The sequence below is a fragment of the Myxocyprinus asiaticus genome, chromosome 2 (genome assembly GCF_019703515.2).
Source record: "Myxocyprinus asiaticus isolate MX2 ecotype Aquarium Trade chromosome 2, UBuf_Myxa_2, whole genome shotgun sequence".
Classification (NCBI taxonomy): Eukaryota; Metazoa; Chordata; class Actinopteri; order Cypriniformes; family Catostomidae; genus Myxocyprinus; species Myxocyprinus asiaticus.
The window spans coordinates 7338858-7359639 of NC_059345.1; the positions used below are offsets into that span (position 1 = coordinate 7338858).

Sequence of the window (20782 nt, forward strand, 5' to 3'; positions counted from 1 at the left end):
TTGTATGGACCTACAGAGTTGAGATATTCTTCTAAAAATCTTCATTTGTGTTCAGCAGAAGAAAAAAGTCATACACATCTGGGATAGCATGAGGGTGAGTAAATGATGAGAGAATTTGTATTTTTGGGTGAACTGTTTTCTTTAAAAGATAGGATTAAATATAATATGGGTTTTGAAGCTTAATGAGCAGTTTATTATTATTATTATTATTATTATTATTATTATTTATAAATTATTTCATAATATAAAATTGTTAAATTATTCATATAATAATTCTATTTCAGCATTAATTAAAAAAATATATATTTCTCCATTAGGAGTCTCTGTGTGGTTGGGGAAACATGCTGTATTGGGGTCCAAGAACATAAAAACTTAAATTATGGTCTGTTAATCACATAAAGGGATTGTATGGCTTCAGAACACATGTACTATAGTGCATGAGTCGTTTTGACCACTTTTACTGTTGTTAAATGATATTTCTTAGTCCTTTTGAAGCTTGACAGCCTGGAGTCACTTTTCAGGGTGAATTAATTCTCATTTTTGGGTAAGTATTCCTTTAAAGACGTTAAAGCCTGTTGGCAAAAATGAATTTATTATACAAAGTATTTAATTTAAGCAGTATGGTATTAGAGTCCTTGTCACGGCTAAGGGGTGTTAGGAACGATGCACAGCTGAGTGCCTTAATATTTTTATCATTAGTATTTATATTATTATAATTTATTTAATGAGCACAAATTAACGTTATTGTGTTGAATTAATTGTCGTCTATAATGAAAGCATTTTGTGTTCCAAACAGCATCTGAGTGATTACTGTAACGCAGGACTCACTATGAAATGTTGATTCTGTTTGACAAAACCAGTGCATATTAAAAATATAATTATAGCACATCTAAATGAGTCTAACAATTTTTTCAAATCTACTTCAAAGTTTTGTCCTACAAAAATATGTTTATTTGTTAATATACAGCAATATTTTAAAAGAAAAAAATCTCCACTTCTAATGATATCACATACTGTACACTGACTGATTTACCTGCGGTTCAAAATGAATATGCATGGAAATGTTCAGCTAAGTAATTTGAGTATGACAGACTACAGTGATTACCACAGATCAAAAAAGATAGGACATATAACAATACAGAAATTCACTGGTACATATTTCTTCTGTGAATAGGACTAAAAAACAACACAAAAAAGACTAGAATTATTTTATCCACATTTATAAAGTGCTCAGAAGGTTACAGTTCTGTCTTTTGGTGCACACTTTAAAGGGAAAGTTCACCTAAAAATACAATTCTGTCATCATTTTCACACCCTCATGTCATTCCAAACCCTGCATACTGGGTGGAGACTGGAGCTTTCAAGCTTCAAAAAGGACACAAAAGCACCATCATGACTTTGGTTACTTTCTCACACAAAGCTACTGGATCTTATGACTTCAGAAGACTTATTGTGCACAAATCATATGAACCATGAACTTTTGATACTGCTTTTATGGTACTTTTGTATCCTTTTTGAAGCTTGAAGCATTATGCTAAACATCTCCTTTTGTGTTCTATGGAAGAAAGGGAGTCAAACAGGTTCGGAAGGACATGTGGGTGAGTTAATGATGACAGAATTTTCATTTAAGCTGAATTCAGTGTGACCTCTCTACATCAATTTTAGAGAAATAATATTTATTAATGAAATGTATTGTTACATATATTACAACACACTCTAAGAAGTAAGAACTAACTACATATAGGGCGTGCAAATGCCTCAGTTGAAGAAATCTTTAGATATGGCCTCTACAAAGTTGGGGGCTGACATTAAGATGCCAATGGTACAGAGGATGGTGAACAGAGAAAAGGCCATGAGACAAAGACGATCGATGACAGATGCAGCAAACTTCCACTCATTACACACAGTCTCTTCTTCATCCTGGTCCCGAAAGTGTTTGGCAATGTACCGAACCTCTTCCAAGATTTTGGACAGTTCACTATCTCCATGACCACTGCTTACGGAGGGCGCCTGAGCCCCAGGGAGAAGCATATCCTCCTCACCTGTGCCAACAAGTCGACTGCAGATGACCCCTGAGTCTGGTGAAGCGGCGTAGTGAATAGTGTCCAATCCACGGAAGCCGATGTACAGCAGGTTTCCGTTGGTGGATTGAGCTGCTCCTGTGCTGATGTTCAGATCCACACTGGAGAGGCTGCTGCGTGGCTTTGTGTTGTGGCAAGCTGAGCGAACTTTATCCTCGCCGGGCCTCTTCATCCGCAGGAACCACGCACACCAGTTTAACAGCACCACTCGTGTCTAAGAGGAACAACCAAGCACATTCAAACTTGGAAGTAACAATAAAACTGCCGTTCAATAATGATTTTAAGTCACCAACACGCTTGTATGACAATTGGTTGAATTTAGTCAAAAGCAAAAAGTGTTTCGCCAATCATGCAAGCTCAGTTTCATTATGCCACAACAAAGTCAGGTTGATTTAGTCATGTGAAATAAAATTTTTGATTTGAATTAAACCAGATGATTTAGATGTTACCACATGAAGCGCATTTTAGGGTTAACTGACCGAACGAACCATTGATCGATAGATAGCTAGATAGATGAAGGTCTCTATATGAAGGTTAACCCTCAGGACCATGCAATGTTGTTTATCAGCTACTTACAATGCTGTCCTATAATTTTTACCATTGCAGTTTCATACTAATTTACATTTGTAGAGTTGCAACTGCTGAAGCGACCACAAATCTAGTTGGTATGTTTAAATGTTAGGGATTGCTTTTCATCAAACAACTAAATTGCCACTCGGATAGTCCTAAAAAAAGAGAGACCAATGCAAGTAGGTATTGCTTCAGGCCCAAGATCTCCAAATAGGAGTGGAACCTCCAAAAGAGGGCGGGGTATCTCCAGAAGGGGCGTGGCTAATCCTCTTCCACACATGGTTAGGGTTAGGTTAGTGGCTCTGTATATCTTTACTGGCGGTTTGGAGCTCCCCACCCTCTTTGGAGCTTGGCCTGCAGCTTCATCCTTCTCGAACAGTGTCTAGTTGCTTTTTACTAAATTCAGCCAAATCAGTTCATATGGTAAGTAGAAATAAAGCAGTCTTAAGAGGCTTACCCATTTCGGCATTTTTCCTCCATCAGGATCATGGTAGTGGTATTGTAATACCCAGACTGTAGCTATCACAGACAATCCAACAATAACCATGGTGGTGGCAAAATACTGGGCTGATAAGAGGGAAGAGAGAATTACATTAACATACTAACATACTAGGGAAGAAACTGTTCTTCTCTGAAGAAACTACTACAGACAAATAGCATAAAAGTTTCAGACATTGTCTTTAACCTCCTGAGACCCGAGCGTGACTGCTGTGTGCATTTTCCGTTTCCCTTTTTGATTTTGTAACTAGTAGCACCTCATAAACAAGCAAATAAATAAATTCTGGAGTGAATAGTTTTCCTAAAAATGTGGACAGTGGGACTACATTGTGAAATTTTAAATAACACTAAGCTATAGAAAGTATGATTTTTTTCATCAAATTGTTTATAATGTTTCCAGGAGTGTTGGTTATTCATGTTTTTGAGATGTTACAGACATTACAGCTGATTTTCTGTAAAGCTGAATAAATCATTGCTTTTCAAAGTAATGTCCAGCATCATCCAATCACTGCCAACCATGTTAAAATAAAATGTTGCATTATAAAATTCTGAATCTATGTACTGATTAGCATTGTACCATATCTGCCAAACATGTTGAGTGGTCCAAACATCATCTGCAGCGTGAAACTGAACTTTTGGTTGGATTTTTGGAGTGAATGCACTTAGCTGCATAGAAAGCTATAGGATGCTTCCTTGCTCCCTATTTAGTGAATGACTTAACCTCCAGTGTGCTGTCTGTCTTCACTGGTCTCAGAACAGCTTGAAATGCACCATCATTTCATCCTAACTCCATATACACCCATTTATTCTCAATGTGAAAATGCACAGTAAATATATAGGAATGCATTTACTAATGTAAAGTGATAAAATTAAATAACAAAATGTATATTAAAATGAAGCGAAATGACCCACAGATGTGTTAAGGTTTAAAGTTATTCAAAATAACTAACATGTTAACAGGAATGATTTTCTACTGATCATACATCATTACAGGTTGCACTTACCTATTAAAGGCACAGAATCTGATGTTGCTGGCATTATCTCTGCTACCAGAAGCATAAAAACTGTCAATGAGAGCAGGACAGTGATCCCTGACAATAAAATAAATTATTAATCTCTGCAAGATATGGAAAGACATATTTTCCATATCAAACCATGACACTACTACAGGCATAGATATAGGTGAGACCAAAGTAAGTTGTCACAAGTGATATATCGGAGTAACTATAATGTTTTAAAGGCAAAAGTCCAATGGCACAGGTGCTTGTTTTTACTGTTTAATTGTTATCTATTTACCACTTATTTATTAAATCATAAATCAGGATATTTTGTGTGAATGTATCCTCCGAACTAATATTGCATCCTACAAAAAAAAAAAAAAAAATCCTCAAACAAGATAAAAGGCACTGTAAGATTTTTTTTTAAACTTGTCTAAATTTATGTAAACTTTTGTTAAAAAAAAAAAAAAAAAAAAAAAAAAATCTGCAATGCACCAAGAAATAACACACATATATTACACACACACAATGTATGAAATTACAGACATACATTCTCAGAAAACAAGCCACACACACAAAAAGAAAAATATATATATATATACAGTCCTGTATTCCTGATTTATTCTATTTTTGTGTATTTAAAACTATATAGTTTTAGATATTCACACAAGATGTAACATAAAACAAAGGCAACCCGAGTAAACACAAAATACAGTTTTCAAATACATATTTTATTGAAGCAAAAAGTTATCCAACACCTATATCACCCATGTGAAAAACAAACTGCCCCCTTAAACTTAATAGCTGGTTGTGCCACCTTCAGAAGCAACAACTGCAACCAAACGCTTCTGATAACTGGAGATCAGTCTTTCACAACACTGTGGTGGAATTTTGTCCCACTCTTCTTTGCAGAACTGATTTAGTTCAGCCACACTGGAGGGTTTTCGAGCATGAACTGCCCGTTGAAGGTCCTGCCACAGCATCTCAATCGGGTTCAAGTGAGGATTTTGACTAGGCCACTCCAAAACTTTCATTTTGCTTCTTTTGAGCCATTCAGAGGTGGACTTATTCCTATGCTTTGGATCATTGTCTTACTGCATAATCCAGTTACGCTTGAGCTTCAACTCACTGACTGATGGCTGGACATTCTCCTTTAGGATTTTCTGGTAGAGATCAGAATTCATGTTTCCCTCAATTACTGCAAGTCACCCTGGCCCTGAAGCAGCAAAGCATTCCCACACCACCACACAACCACCACCATGCTGAACGTAGGTTTGATGTTGTTTTTATGATGTTACAGGACCCCTGTCTTCCAAACAGTTCCCCTCTTGACTCATCAGTCCACAGAACATTCTCCCAAAAGCTTTGAGGATCATCAAGGTCAAAAATTCAGACGAGCTTTAATGTTCTTCTGGGTTTGCAGTGGTTTTCGCTTCGCCACTCTTCCATGGATGCCATTTTTGGCCAGTGTCTTTCTGATAGCGGAGTCATGAACAGTGATCTTTATTGGTGCAAGAAAGGCCTGCAGTTCCTTGGATGTTGTCTTTGGCTTTTTTGTGACTTCCTGGATGGGTCGTCGCTCTGCTCTTGGAGGAATTTTGGAAGGTCGGCCACTTCTGGGAAGGTTCACTACTGTGGTTCTTTGGAGTCCCAGAGCCTTTGAAATAGCTTTGTAACCCTTCCCAGTCTGATGTATTTCAATCACCTTTTTCCTCATAATTTCTGGAATTTCTTTCAACCTTGGCATAGTGTGCTACTGGGTGAGACCATTTAGCTAACTTCATGCAGCTGAAAAAGTTACATTTAGGTGTTGATTTGATTGAACAGGACTGGCAGTAATCAGGTGTGGGTGTGTCTAGTCCAGCTGAACCCCATTATGAATGCAGTTTCATAGATTTGGGGATTTAGTAACTAAGGGGCAAATACTTTTTCACACAGCCCCAGTTGGTATTGAATGACATTTTTGCTTCAATAAATAATATTATCATTAAAAACTGTATTTTGTGTTGACTCAGCTTGCCTGTGTTTTATGTTAGATTTTGTTTGAATATTTGAAACAATTTAGTATGAGATAAACACAAAAACAGAAGAAACTGTATATAAAAATATGAAAAATATGAAAAATCATATATATATATATATATATATATATATATATATATATATATATATATATATTAATTATACTGTATATTACTTTATTTATTTTTGCAGTGTAACCATTAAGTGTATCTTTTAATTTATTCACTGAAATTAAAAGTGTAACAGCCAGCCTTGGTCTCTCCTAATGATCATATATTAATATTTATGCATTTGGCAGATGCTTTTATTCAAGGTGCTTTACAGTGCATTCAAGTTACAGTTTTTTTTTTTTTAACAGTTTGTGTGTTCACTGGGATTTGAACCCATGACCCTGATGTTGCTAGCACCATGTTCTATCAGTTGAGCTACAGAAGCATAAACAAAAAGTAATGACAGTCAATAAAATGACTAAATTAGGAAACTAATTCCTAAATAAGCAGTAATAGTTAAGATGAGACCTAAACGTATCAGACTCAGTCAGTTAATCCCTGGTAATTAAAGTATTGATCTTGAACCTTACAGAGCAACATCAGCCAGTGACTCAGCCAACGTAATGCTGGCAGCCTCATCAAACTAATACCATTTAGGATTGACAAAATGAAAAGAGCAAATTGTGCCCTGCTGTGATTTTAGGTTTAGTCTCCTCCAAACGACTCTCGTTCGCTACAGCAGGCAGCATCCACTAAATTCAGCGGGCCAGATGAAATAGAGGTATTTGGCCTTCAGAGCTGTCTAGCATCATTAATCACTAAAGCGATCGCTGGCTAGCCATTAATCTCACTACATGCCACTTACAGTAGCTTTCAGGGGTGATGTCACATAAATTGTGTGCCTGTGCTCTTTGTGCTGAAGGGAATTTCATATGATGCCTATTTAGATTTATATATTTTACTCAGTCAGCAAAAAAGAAGGACAGTTGCATTGATGTGAGTGCTAATATTAATGATTTTTCAAAATGGCACACGTGATATTTATGCACATCCAGTTATGGCAGAGCTAGAGTGAATCAGGTTAGGCTTAGCGCCCACAAAAAAACACTTTTGTGTCATTTTTTCAATGTTAAAATACTTTCTCCTATCCCAGCCTAATATGCTGAGACAACTATGAGTAAACCAGTTGTAGGTTGATTCCTCCCAAAAAGTGTAAACACTATGGGTCTCTGGTGCTATAAAAACATTCCTCTCTTTGTTTGGCACAACCAATGGCATGGTTTGAGGTGGGGCTACCTGCTTGGCTGACCAATGGAAGATGGATTTAGTATAACGGATACCAATTTGAAAACAGTTATTATTTTTGCAATAGAGCACAATAGTGAATGCCCACTTTTTCAGCCATCTTGGTTCCGGAAGTATTTTTACCATTCATTTTTTCCAGAGGGTTTTCATAAATCCTTCATAAAAGAGTTATAAAGGCGGGCGTACACCGTACGATTTCCGGCTGTCATGCGAGCTCCCAAGCGATTTTATTACCATTGGCATCTTAATGTCAGCCCCCAACTTTTTCCAGTCGGGAGAGATCGCGAGGAAATCGTTTGTGCTCATGTGGTCACGTCTCGCATTGTGTGATAGGAATTATGAGCCGAGGCGAGTGGCTTACGAGCAGCTTGTGACCTCCCGATAATTTTTAAAACTTTCTAAAAAATGTGGGTGCTGTCGGCTTGAATTCGTGAGGTGTGTGCGGTTGAACAAGCTGATTTGGTGATCTTCCTGAAGTTGACCAATCAGTAGAAGGTGTTACAACTCAATGAAAACTGAGTGTTCATGAAGCTTTTACACATTTGGAGAAAAAGGTTGTGTTAAAACTGTGTTTTTCCCATATTATTCACGACCACATCACTGAAGGATTCTACAGAAATGCCATGCTGTTCTCTGCCCTTCAAACAAATAATTTGCACTAGAAAACAATCTTCTCTCTGATGGAAACAGTTGTAAAATTTCCATCATGGTCTGTTTTTATTCATCATACGTGCATTTGTTTCAGTTTTAGGGCGACATTTAGGGGGGGTATAGCATCTGTTATAATTGTATTTACACGATAGTGGATATGTGGATATTTTTTTGTCTCCAATTTGGAATGCCCAATTCCCAATGCACTCTAAGTCCTCATGGTGGTGTAGTGTCTCGCCTCAATCCGGGTGGTGGAAGACGAATCTCAGTTGCATCTTATCACGTGGCTTGTTGAGACTGCGGAGACATAGTGCGTGTGGAGGCTTCACGCTATTCTCCGCGGCATCCCCACACAACTCACCACACGCCCCACCGAGAGCGAACCACATTATAGCGACCATGAGGAGGTTACCCCATGTGACTCTACCCTCCCTAGCAACCGGGCCAATTTGGTTGCTTAGGAGACCTGGCTGGAGTCTGGATTCAAACTTGCGACTCCATGTGTGGTAGTCAAGATTTTTAAACTTTGCTACGTGCAGCTTTAAAGCGCATTTACATGGACAAGACTTCTTCAGCATGTCTGCTATCCACATGCAAGCAGTGACAGTGTGACACAGATGAGAAGGACGTAGCCTACATCTAAAGCTGAGTAATAAAGGTAGCCTACTCCACTAAAATATCTAAGAATTCTGCACTAAACATCATGATTGCCCTTAGATTAAATCCAAGTATAACCGTAAGAAACGGTGCGCGAATTTTGCGCACTTTCTTTTTAGTCTTGTTCATTTTGTGCGCTTTATTATCATGCAGTAACTGGCAGCAGCAACACACTGTAGTTATAATTGATGTATGCAGTCATTAAATCACACAGCCTCTCTTTGAAATCTGAATCTGTCAAATGTCGGACAGCATTTGTAATAATTATCCATATATATATATATATATTTATATATGTATATTCTGAATTGTGATGAGGAGGAGGGCCGGGCCGGGCCGTGACTATGCAACCTCAGCCCCCAATTGGGCCAATCAGCCGAGGAGAGGGATAAATGCAGCGGAACGTGGCAGTTCAGGTGAGAGAGAGCCACATGCAGCTGCCATATGTGTGTTTGTGTTGTGTATAGATATATATATATATATTTATTTATTTTTAAATTGGCAGATGAGTTTTCAGTCAATGCAGCCCCTGGCCATGCCAGTCTTCTTTTTTATTTCTAAATCGGAAGCTACAAGGAATGAAAGCAATGTCCTCCTCTGGCTTTATGTCTTATAATAATAAATAGCGCAAACATTTGTGTGATTGCTTCAGAATTTGCCAGGTCGTTAAGTCGTGTCGAGCACCACTGCATCTGTATGATTATCAGATAAAATGACTCGTAACGTGTGCAGGGTCTCATGACCTCCCGAGTGTCAGAACTCACACCGAGTACAACCGGCTTAAGCCATGAAACAAACCAACCAGCTCCGAGGTAAACAACATAACAAACTTTGATTTGAAGCAAAAAGGTTTTTGAAAATCAGACAAAAAGACAAAGGTACAAGACTGCATACTTAACGTCTTTCATGAGGGCACGAACTACAATCCCATGAAGCATTGCGAATGACGTAATAGAATTAAAAACAATGGAAAAATGGAAAACTTTTGATTTAAGATATTGATTAAAGTATTGAAACAATAAATGCAAATTGTTTCAGCTATATGCAAATATCTTAATACTTTGAGAGTGTAGGGAGACCAAATCGTTTGGGTCAGAGCTCTTTTAGTGCACTTTGTTACCGAGATTCTCTGATTGGTGGATCTTTCTCTGCTGGATTATGGGTAGTGTAGTTATTCAACACATATTCTGCAATTAAACAAGTCTGTTTAAAAATTAAGTTAAAATAACATGGACTGATGGCTTCAACAGAAGCATATACCATTGATTAACAACCTCAGAAATTTAACAACCTCGGAAAACAAACCAGAGAAAATGAATGGGATTTTTACTTCCGGAACCTGACTTTTGGTGGAACAGTTTCCATTTGGTTTATGCTAGTGGAACAGAAATTAAACACTTCACCTTTAAATTGAAGGTGCAATTTCATCTGAATAATGACTTTATTTCAAAATCACATCTAATAATGATGTTTCAGAATGATGCCAATGACATTAAGTGTTTGGCTCACCGAGAGAGATCTTCTCTCCTGAGTCAGCAGGCAACAGAAAGACCAGCAGGGCCAGTGTAGAGATAAGCACACAGGGGATGAGCAGATTCAGACCATAGTACAGTGTCCGTCTCCGCATTACAACTGTAAATGTCACATCTGGGTATGGCTCCTTACAACAGTCATAGAATCTCTCATTCCGCCGACCTGGAACCTCTGCACATCATTTAATGGGCAATGTTATTACATGGATTCACTGATATTCTTCCTATACTTGTCTCTTATTATGCACTTGGAACTGATAACGTATTTTTTGTTCTTTCTTCTATCTTCTTTCTTTCTTCTGCTGAACACAAACAAATGTTTTTAGAACAATATCTCAGCTCTTTAGGTCCGTACAATGCAAGTGAAAAGTGGCCAGAACTTTGAAGCTCCAAAAAGCACATAAAGGCAGCATAAAAGTAATCCAAACAACTCCAGTGGTTTAATCCATGTCTTCAAAAGTGCTATGATAGGTGTGGGTGAGAAACAGATCAATATTTAAGTCCTTTTTTCCTATAAATTCTCCTTCCTTCCAAGTAGGTGGTGACATGCACAAAGAATGTGAATCACCAAAAGCAAAAGAAGAAGAATATGACAGTGAAAGTGGAGATTGATAGTAAAAAAGGATTTAAATATTAATCTGTTTCTCTCATAGCGCTTCTGAAGATATGGATTTAACCACTGGAGTCGTATGGATTACTTTTATGCTGCCTTTATGTGCTTTTTGGACCTTCACAGTTCTTGCCACTATTCAATTGCATTGAAAGGACCAACAGAGCTGGGATACTTTTCTAAAAATCTTCTTTTGTGCTCAGCACAGGAAAGAAAGTCATACACATCTGGGATGGCATGAGTGATGAGTAAATGATGAGAGAATTTTCATTTTTGGGGAAACTCTCCCTTTAATGTGCAATAACCACTCTACCCGGTTACATAAAAAAAAATTATAGGTTGACTGTTACAAGGTTAAGGATTAGAGCAAAGATGACTAAGAATGGCTATAACTAGCAAATATCATAACATCCCACTACATTATTCACCGTTATATTGTTTGTGCAATCTGTAAAAACTGACCACTGATCACAATGTACTGTAAGTGCAATCATAAATAATTATTGTGCTACCAGAAGCAACTGTCTAAATACGATGTTGCAAAGATCAAACCATTAAAGATCAAACCATTATACCAGCAGCGCAAATACTTTATTCATAAGCACAAAGTTCTTGATTCTATACCCAGATTCAAAGTCTTTTTATATCTCATATACACAATCTCTTAAACTCATAAATAATGGCAAGAATAACACATTTCTAAGGTATTATGACCTTGTTTTTCTTTCTGATAACAGCCTATGTGTTATTTATTTTTACTTTATTAGTTTTACTTTTTTAATTAACTTCATTATTTTTAAAACTTTATTTATCTTTATTGTATTATAAATTATATCTATTTATATTTTTTAGATTTTTGGCCTTTTTTTTCTTCCTGTATTTCTTCAATGAATTGCTCACTGTTCTTTGTTTATGTAATGTACACACTGAAGAAGGCAGTAAAGCCGAAACGTTTGTGTTCTCCTGTGTTAAAATATGTGAATAAATGCATATATGAATTTGAGAAAAGGAGTGCAGATCATCTTTTTTTTTTAATGCATTATTTTAATGTCACAGCATACCAGGGTTGAAAGGAAAGTGCAGTGACAAAGACAAATTCATAAATGCATAAAAGCATTATATATATATATATATATATATATAAAATATACAGTGAAAGCATGATATTTTGATTTCAAAAATATCAAAATGTAGATAGAAACATTATAATTACATATGAATCCTGACTATAACAACATGTTCAAAAACGTGTCTTTACATTCAACAAATATCAAGAACTGTAACTTGTCTTGGTGTACATGAAGAAATGTTTCATATAGTTTACACTTTACGTAAAACTGTATATTAAATAAGATGAAAGTGTAACATTTTTATAACACCTACCAACGAGGTCCCACTCTCCATTGGCGATATATCCTGTGATGTCCGCCTCAATCATCTGCAGATCCAGAGACCATCCTCCATACGTCCAGGAGCCAAACTTCAAATCACACCTCTGAACATCAAAAGGGAACCAGCGGACATCGATGTAGCAGGTGCTTTTGAATATCCCTGTGAACGTAAATGTGAGTTGACTGGTGTGAAATATACTGTGTATCTGTTGGAAGGTAGTTACAAATAAAACAAATTTAAGATCACTTTAAGTCATAATCATAACTAGAGCGTCATCTTTGATAATAACCACACTTTAATAATAACTACTTAATTACCTCTAACCGTGAGTAGCAATATTGTGATTCTTGCAAAGTACCATAATAATGTACCAAATAATTATAATACTTATCCACTTCACTGATCATTGTTATTGTTATAAAACTATTAATAATTTCTTAATTATTGTTCTAAAATAATACAATAATTGCAAACATCTTATGGAAATCCAGGGAATCAGTCTATGAGATGACTGCCATAAACTGAAGGTGCCGGTAAAGACATACGTTAAAAAATTTCATCTAGCTTCAAGCAGTTGATTGTTCAGGCGATGTCTTACTACTTCACCTTCCTTCTGTGTTTCATTGCTTTCTTTTGCCATAAAGCATAACCAGACTTTATGGAGGTTCAAGAGAAGGCAATCTCTTCAGTGTCACCACAGAAAGAATGTAGTGCAAACTCAGTGCCAGGAGCACATCTACTCGTGAATCAAATGTTTATCTCGGGATAGAGCCCAGTTCAGCTTTGCACAGCAGGAAATGTGTGGAGCAGAGTCAATGACGCAGTGGAGGAGAATGCTGCACTGGTGAACCTACACCCACATCAAATAGTTTAGCAATGAAAATCTCTCCAGGCACCAAAAATAGGACTGTAAATAATTGATAATTGTGGAATATTATGTAGATGTCTCTGTGTGTAAATTAGTGAGAACTAGGTATATGATTTGGGTTTGCCATGTGATTAAAAAAATAATTTTGCTTATTTTGGCAAAAGTTATTGGCTACTGATTACAGAAATACCCTATTCATAGGCTTAATTGTATTAAGCCGTGTAGGGATGGGAATCGTAAGGAATTTAAAGGGATAGTTCACCCAAAAATGAAAATTCTCTCATCATTTACTCATCCTCATGCCATCCCAGATGTGTATGACTTTCTTCCTTCTGCAGAACACAAACAGAGATTTTTAAAAGAATATCTCAGCTCTGTAGGTCCACACAATGCAAGTGAATGGTAATAAGAAATTTGAAAGTCCAGAAAGCACATAAAGGCAGCATAAAAGTAATCCATGTGACTCCAGTGGTTAAATCTAAAGCTGTGTCCTAAATGACACACTATACACTATGCACTTACAAAATATACTATGCACTCAGCCATGTAGTGTATGAATTTTCAAAGTGTAGTACCATCCCAAATGGAACACTTAACAGTTTTTTACTACACGGAATAGTTCGCCGTTTAACAGCTGATGGAAGTGACGTTTCAAGTGCACGTGATGTGTTGCCGTTAGCTTTAGTGCATTAGCCACCCTCAGTTCAACACTTGTATCTTAAACTACGTACATATTCACACAGCTCGGGGTGATGGTAAAGCATTCAACTCACATTGGTATGGTGCTGTATCCACTGAAGTTTCGCTAACTGCTACATTCTTCATTATGTACAACTGTTCTGTCACACCAGCAGCGCAGCCAGGTAACTCCGCCCCTTCCGCTATCTACGGCAATCCGCTTGCACTGAGTGCATGAAGTGTCCAACATTCTGCACTCCATTTTGATGGTTGAAAAAGTGCATCATCTGAGTACTCGTAGTACACTTCTTTTTGCTGCATTTTCAGTGTTAACATACTACTCGCACTACTTACACTACAAAATGGCGCAGAATAGTGCAGAAGTGTGCGGTTTGGGACGCACCTCGTATCTTCAGAATTGATATGATAGGTGAGGGTGAGAAACAGATCGACCATTTAACTCCTTTTCAATTTAAATTCTCCTCCCTGCCCAGTAGGTGGCGATATGCACAAAGAATGCAAATCGCCAAAAACAAAAGAAGAAGAATGTGAAAGTGAAAGTGGAGATTGATAGTAAAAGACATTCAAATATTGATCTGTTTCTCACACACACTTATCATATCGCTTCAGAAAACATGGAGTAAACCACTGGAGTCGTATGGATTACTTTTATGCTGCCTTTATGTGCTTTTTGGACCTTCAAAGTTCTGACCACAATTCACTTGCATTGTATGGGCCTACAGAGCTGAGATATGTGTTTTGCGGAAGAAAGGAAGTCAAACCCATCTGGGATAGCATGAGGGTGAGAATATGATAAGAGCATTTTCATTTTAGTATGAACTATCCCTTTAACAATTCGGTTCCGAAACAATTGTTTATAGAATTATAATTAGTTCTTACTATATATAACATTGTTTCTTCTTGTCAAATCAAGAACCACTCTGACCAATCAGTGAGTGAGTCTTTAGACTGATTCAACCCAATAACCCATAAATTTAAGACTGATTTTTTAGTCTTTTTGATCAATTCATTAGTTCATTTGAGACATTTATTGGTGAATCACACACAACTATTCACGCTGTACGTATGTTTTTGTGTGCTGCCAGTGAGGACAGCAAAATAGAACGACATGTTGTCTATTTATTGTTGTATTATTATGCAGAATGCAGACGTTCAAGAACTGTTAACAGAACATGAAAATAAAATGGTGTGAAAATACTTTGGTTCCAATATTTTTAAAAGTGGAACAGGAACTACTTCTTAACTCCCCAGACCTAATCATTTTTAGGTGTTAAAAATTATTTAAGTAAAACCTTATCTGAAGCGTACCTGGCGGTAGATACTGGCAGGCACCAGACGAGTTCACCAGCACATTAGTATGAAAGGTGGCATCAAACCTTTCATCAGCACTGTCAAAAAACAGACAAATCTTTTTAATTATATAGAGAATGCAACAATTATTTATTAACATCTTAGAGGAACACTTATAAAAACTTCTGAATAGTTAAGTGCTGTTTTGCACCACTGATTACTGTTATGCAGCAAGCACCAGATTTCAGAAAAATGTCCAGTCAAAATTGATATTGTGAATGTATCTCATTAAATGAATTCTCAAAGGCTAAATGGACACGAGTGAAGGCCAGTTCAAGACTAAAGAAATCACTCCCAGGGAAATAGCACAAGCACTGCAGTATAATCAACTCTTTAGGCTGCATTCCAGTAGACAGAGACAAATGAGGTCACAGACCCTTGTTTTCATTATGGCATAGTGCAAACTCAGTGTCCATTCTCTCAGTTACCAGCACTTTTTCCAGGCCATTTACTATCCCTCCAGAAATCCTCAAAAAACATAGGGTTCAGACTTGAAAAGCTATATCAAGTGTATATCTGACCAATGAAATTTCATGATTTCTACATCATTTCATCAATCATTTTATTGATTTAAACACTCCAGTGGGTTTTACTCTTTAATCATGTCTGTGTTTGTAGGAACCCTCGTTTATAGCTGATGATCCATAATTATAAAAAGTACTACATGCATGAAGATCACTATTGACAAACCTGTTATACAGTAAGATGTCAGGCTTCCAGATCTGACTATCAGGGAATCTTACACTCGCCACACCGGGATATCTAGAGGTGTTCCACTGAAGATAGTAGTCATACCAGTACTGAAATAAAGAGAAAAATGTGTTCATGATTTATGCCAAACTCAATCACTTTACACTTCAGTATCAGTGAGTCAGCACTTCACTTTATGCACAAAAGTCAAACAGGAGCAACATGGCTATGATTTAGCTGTTCAAATGAGTAAGATTAATTGTCTTACCAGCTGTAACCAAATGTTGGTTGTAAGTACTTGATTCTTCTCATCCTGTAGATGGAGAAATGTGCACTATTATGCAGTAAAAGAAAGTGGAAAGCTGTGTAAAGGGACGGTCCCCCCAAAAATAAAATTCTTTCATCATTTACTCACCCTCATGCCATCCCAGATGTGTGACTTTCTTTTTCTGCAGTACATAAACAAAGATTTTTAGAAGAATATCTCAGCTCTGTAGGTCTATACAATGGAAGTCAACAGGGTCCAAAACTTTGAAGCTCAAAAAAGCACATAAAGGCAGCATAAATGTAATCCATACGACTCCAGTGGTTTAATCCATGTCTTCAGAAGTCATATGATAGGTGTGGGTGAGAAACAGACTAATATTTAAGCCCTTTTTACAATAAATTTGCCTCCTTGCCCAGTAGGTAGCGAAATGCATGAAGAATGTGAATCGCCAAAAACAAAAGAAGAAGAACTCTTATGAGAGCAGAGCGCTTAGGAGGGCTGTTTGAAAGTGGAGATTTATAGTAAAAAAATAAAATAAAACACTTAAATATTGATCTGTTTCTCACCCACACCTATCATATCACTTCTGGAGAGATGGATTAAACCACTGGAGTATTATGGATTACTTTTATGCTGTCTTTATATGCTTTTTGAGCTTCAAAGTTCTGGTCACCATTCACTTGCACTGTATGGACCTACAGAGCTGAGATATTCTTCTAAAAATCTTTGTTTGTGTTCAGCAGAAGAAAGAAAGTCATACACATCTGGGATGGCATGAGGGTGAGTAAATGATGAGAGAATTTTCATTTTTGCGTGAACTATCCCTTTAAACTGTCATGTTTCGTAGTCAGTTTACATAGTCAACATAAATCATTTGTGAAATCATCAACCCCAAAATGAAAATTATTTTATCATTTACTCACCCTCGTGTTGTTCCAAATCCGTATGACTTTCTTTCTTCAGTGAAACATAAAAGGAGATGTAATTCTGAGTAACCATTCACTTTCACTGTATGGAAAAAAGATGCAATAAAAGTGAATGGTGACTGAGGCTAACATTCTGCCTATCATCTCCTTTTGTGTTTCACGACATGAGGGTGAGTAAATAAGGGTTTGAAACAACATGAGGATGAGTAAATGATGACAGATTTTCATCTTTGGGTGAACAAAACACAACGTGTAGTAACTCCCCCCAAGCTGAAACTACCAACTTACCACATCCATAATCTGCATGAGACTGAAGCTGAAATACACAGTGAGGGAGTGAGTGTCATTAAACACGGGTCTCTCCAGTGGGTTATAATCTTTCATCAGATCTCTGTAAAGTCTTCTCTGATGCTCTCCCTGAAGTGTCACTTTCAAAGAAAGAACAGTGTGAATGTAAAACATCCATTTAAACAGATAGTTTGCCCCAAAAGAAAATTCTGGTGTCATTTGCTCACCCTCGTGTTGTTCCAAAATTATATGACTTTTTTTGTTGGCAGAAATGTTTGGCAGAAAGTTAGTCTCAGTCACCATTCAATTTCATTGATATTTTCAATACAATAAATATGAGACTGAACATTCTGCCTAACTTTTCTTTTTCTGTTCCATGGAGGAACGAAAGTCATCAGGGATTGAAACAACATGAGGGTGAGTAATTTTCATTTTGAGTGAACTATCCCTTTAAGACGGAGCTGCAGAATTTCACTTGGAGACAATCATTGTGGGCTGCTACTTTAACTGCAAGCAGAAGAGATCTGCACTGGCAAGTGAATGGGATATTCAGGAGAATGCTCGCAAATCAACAGAGGCAGCAGCTCCAGCTAATTGGACATACACCTATTGATCGGAAACCGTCATCAAAGCTTTTCTTTTGGATTTCAGCAATTAAACCTCCACCAGCAAGTCTGGCTTATTGCTCCCAACCATTTGCCTTAAAGGGACAGTACACCGCAAAAATGAAAATTCTGACATTATTTACTCATCCTCATGTTGTTCCAAACCCATATGATTTTTTTTTTTTTTCTTATGTGGAACACAAAAGATTACTTTCTGAAGAATATCCTGTATTTCATGCATACGAATGAGGACTGGTGCTGTCAAGCTCCAAAATGACTAAAATAGCATCATTAAAGTATCAGTATTGAGTGAGTTGAACTTGAGAAGTGGATCAGATTTGTGAACGGTTTTGTGAACTAGATTATTGAAAAGATCTGACTCAAAAAACGTTTCATTTTTTTTTACTAATCGTACATTGTTACTTCTCTTATGAACTCTCATGAACACGCAATGACTTCAATTTTGGACTGTTACTCACACAAAGCTGACATATGGCTTCAGAAGACTTGGAATATAGTGCACAAGTGATATGGACCACTTTTATAATACTTTTACTGTGGTTTTTTATTTATTTATTTTTCTGTAATTTTGGAGCTTGATATCCCCTGTCCTCATTCACTTGCATTATATGGAAAATAAGTGACCAGGATATTCTTAAAAAAAACATCTGGGTGAGTAAATGACGGAAGAATTTTCATTTTGGGGGTGAACAATTCCTTAAAGTGTGTATCTCACTCCATGTATTGTTTCCAAATAAAATATACCAGACAACAGATGCTTAGAATAGACTAAAATACCTTGCAGACAACTATAAATTTACCTCATGAAGAAATGTAACATATCTGAAAGTTAAATTACTTCCTGTAAGTAGAGAAAAAGAAATACTTAGATAACTCCGTCACTGCCCGTTCTCATCTGGCTGAATAAAAAATGTCCCTTTTTCTAGTTTAATTCCCTTAAGATCATATCCATTCATAATCTAATTCAACCCAGGCCATCCTCTAGATAACGCTGGGCTTTTACCCTATTCAAAGTGCCATCTTTTGTTAATGAGTGTCAAAGAAAGACTCAAAGAGAGCTGAGCTCCCTTGCCAATATCAGAGACAGGATATTGTACACAAAACAAAGAATCCAGTGTAATCTTATATTAGATGTAAGCAGCACACTAATGCAAATAAGATGAAAAGTGCAGTCAAATACTTTCTGGAAAATACTAATGAACTATCAGGAGTAAGTAACCCAGGCTAAGGCTATCTGTTAATTCTACAAGCCACAGTAATTAGATAAATAGGCACCAACAAGCAAATTTAGCCTATCTTATACTTAAGCTAATGTCTATTTTGCTTAAACATCCTATATAGGATTGGGTGAAGATGGTACACAGCACATATTCTTATTTACTATAAAAAATAAATAAATAAATAAATAAAAACATACAGTGGGGCCCTCAAGTCAGAGACCAAATCTGTGATTTAAAATCCCATTTAAACCTGGAAATAAGATAGTTTTATTTTTTTATGAAATATTTAAAACGAAGAAGTCATAATGCAAAATGAAGAAGAAATATTTAAGATTCTGCATTTATTCTAGGTCAAAATGTAAGCAAATTTGCTACTCCTTTGTACAAAAGGCCAGATTTCCTTGTTAAACGTAATCACATACTTAAATCATGTCTTAAGTGCAGTTACATAAACTGACAATTTTGATCATGTATATATTGATACACCCCTCACATAAACAAGCCTAAGCAGTAGCTATTGTTAAAATGGGTGTCAGTAAAATATACAACTCACATTTAATGGCAGAAGGTATTAAAATGAAACAGAAACATCAATTGCTGTCCAAATAGTGCAATCCAAATATATCCAAGCAGACATGCATCAATGTATCTGAGTTACAAAGAAATATTATTTAACTTAATATCTTAAGATCAATGCACCATTAAAGCCAACTATTCAAGGCACTCACCACTCCATAAGCAAGTTGTGGTAGTGAAATAAAGAGTATATTCCCAAATTCCCATCTTCAAATAAAAAATCAATAGCAGAAATGAGCAGGAAAGCTCGGAGGAATTCTAAGTGTCGTAAAGATGCTCTCTCAGCATCTTATGAACTGAAGTGAAGAGCTATCAACAACACAGGCGTGATGCTCCGCCCCTTCAGGCTGTTTATATTTTACAGTGCAATGACAATCAATCTCTCTCTCCCTCTCTCTCTCTCTCTCTCTCTCTCTCACACACACACACACACACAGATGCGCAGCGCACACACATAATCTTGTGGACATCCCAATGACTCTGTTTTAAAATAAGTTAATTATATTTTTCACATTTTGTACAAAATCATAAAGGAATGGGTTTTCTAACATAATTTGGAACATATTCTAAAGAGCTCAAGCATCCTCTAAGAATAGGATTAATCTGGATAAAGTATAGTATAGTGTATTTAATGATATTATACCTTATTTATCTCTCAATTAAAAAATTACACCATTCATTATAATATAAAATAACACATTTTATTGTAAATACTTCACTAAATACATTCTACAAGTTCATACATGAAGAAAATATCAAATGTGCAGGGTTGGGGAGTAACGGAATACATGTAATGGGATTACATATATAAAATACAAAATATAAGTAACTGTATTCCACTACAGTTACAATTTAAATCATTGGTAATTAGAATACAGTTACATTCAGAAAGTATTTTGATTACTGAACAGATTACTTTGCATTTTATTGTCATTTGTTTCATTTAATATTTAGTCCTTTCAGAT

The 20782-nt window shown here is 36.5% G+C and overlaps 1 protein-coding gene across 1 annotated transcript; it reads right to left on the minus strand.

The window, feature by feature from the left end:
• Window positions 1-938: 938 nt before the first annotated feature.
• LOC127411985 (neuronal acetylcholine receptor subunit alpha-7-like) lies at window positions 939-20094 on the minus strand. Its single transcript, XM_051647994.1, has 10 exons — window positions 19970-20094; window positions 17396-17535; window positions 16182-16226; window positions 15914-16023; window positions 15182-15261; window positions 12298-12465; window positions 10282-10476; window positions 4154-4240; window positions 3109-3218; window positions 939-2295 (listed from the first exon to the last, which is right to left on the minus strand). Exons 1-10 carry the CDS (start codon window positions 20022-20024, stop codon window positions 1759-1761), a joined length of 1527 nt encoding a protein of 508 aa, XP_051503954.1. The 5' UTR covers window positions 20025-20094; the 3' UTR covers window positions 939-1758.
• Between the last annotated feature and the right edge of the window lie 688 nt (window positions 20095-20782).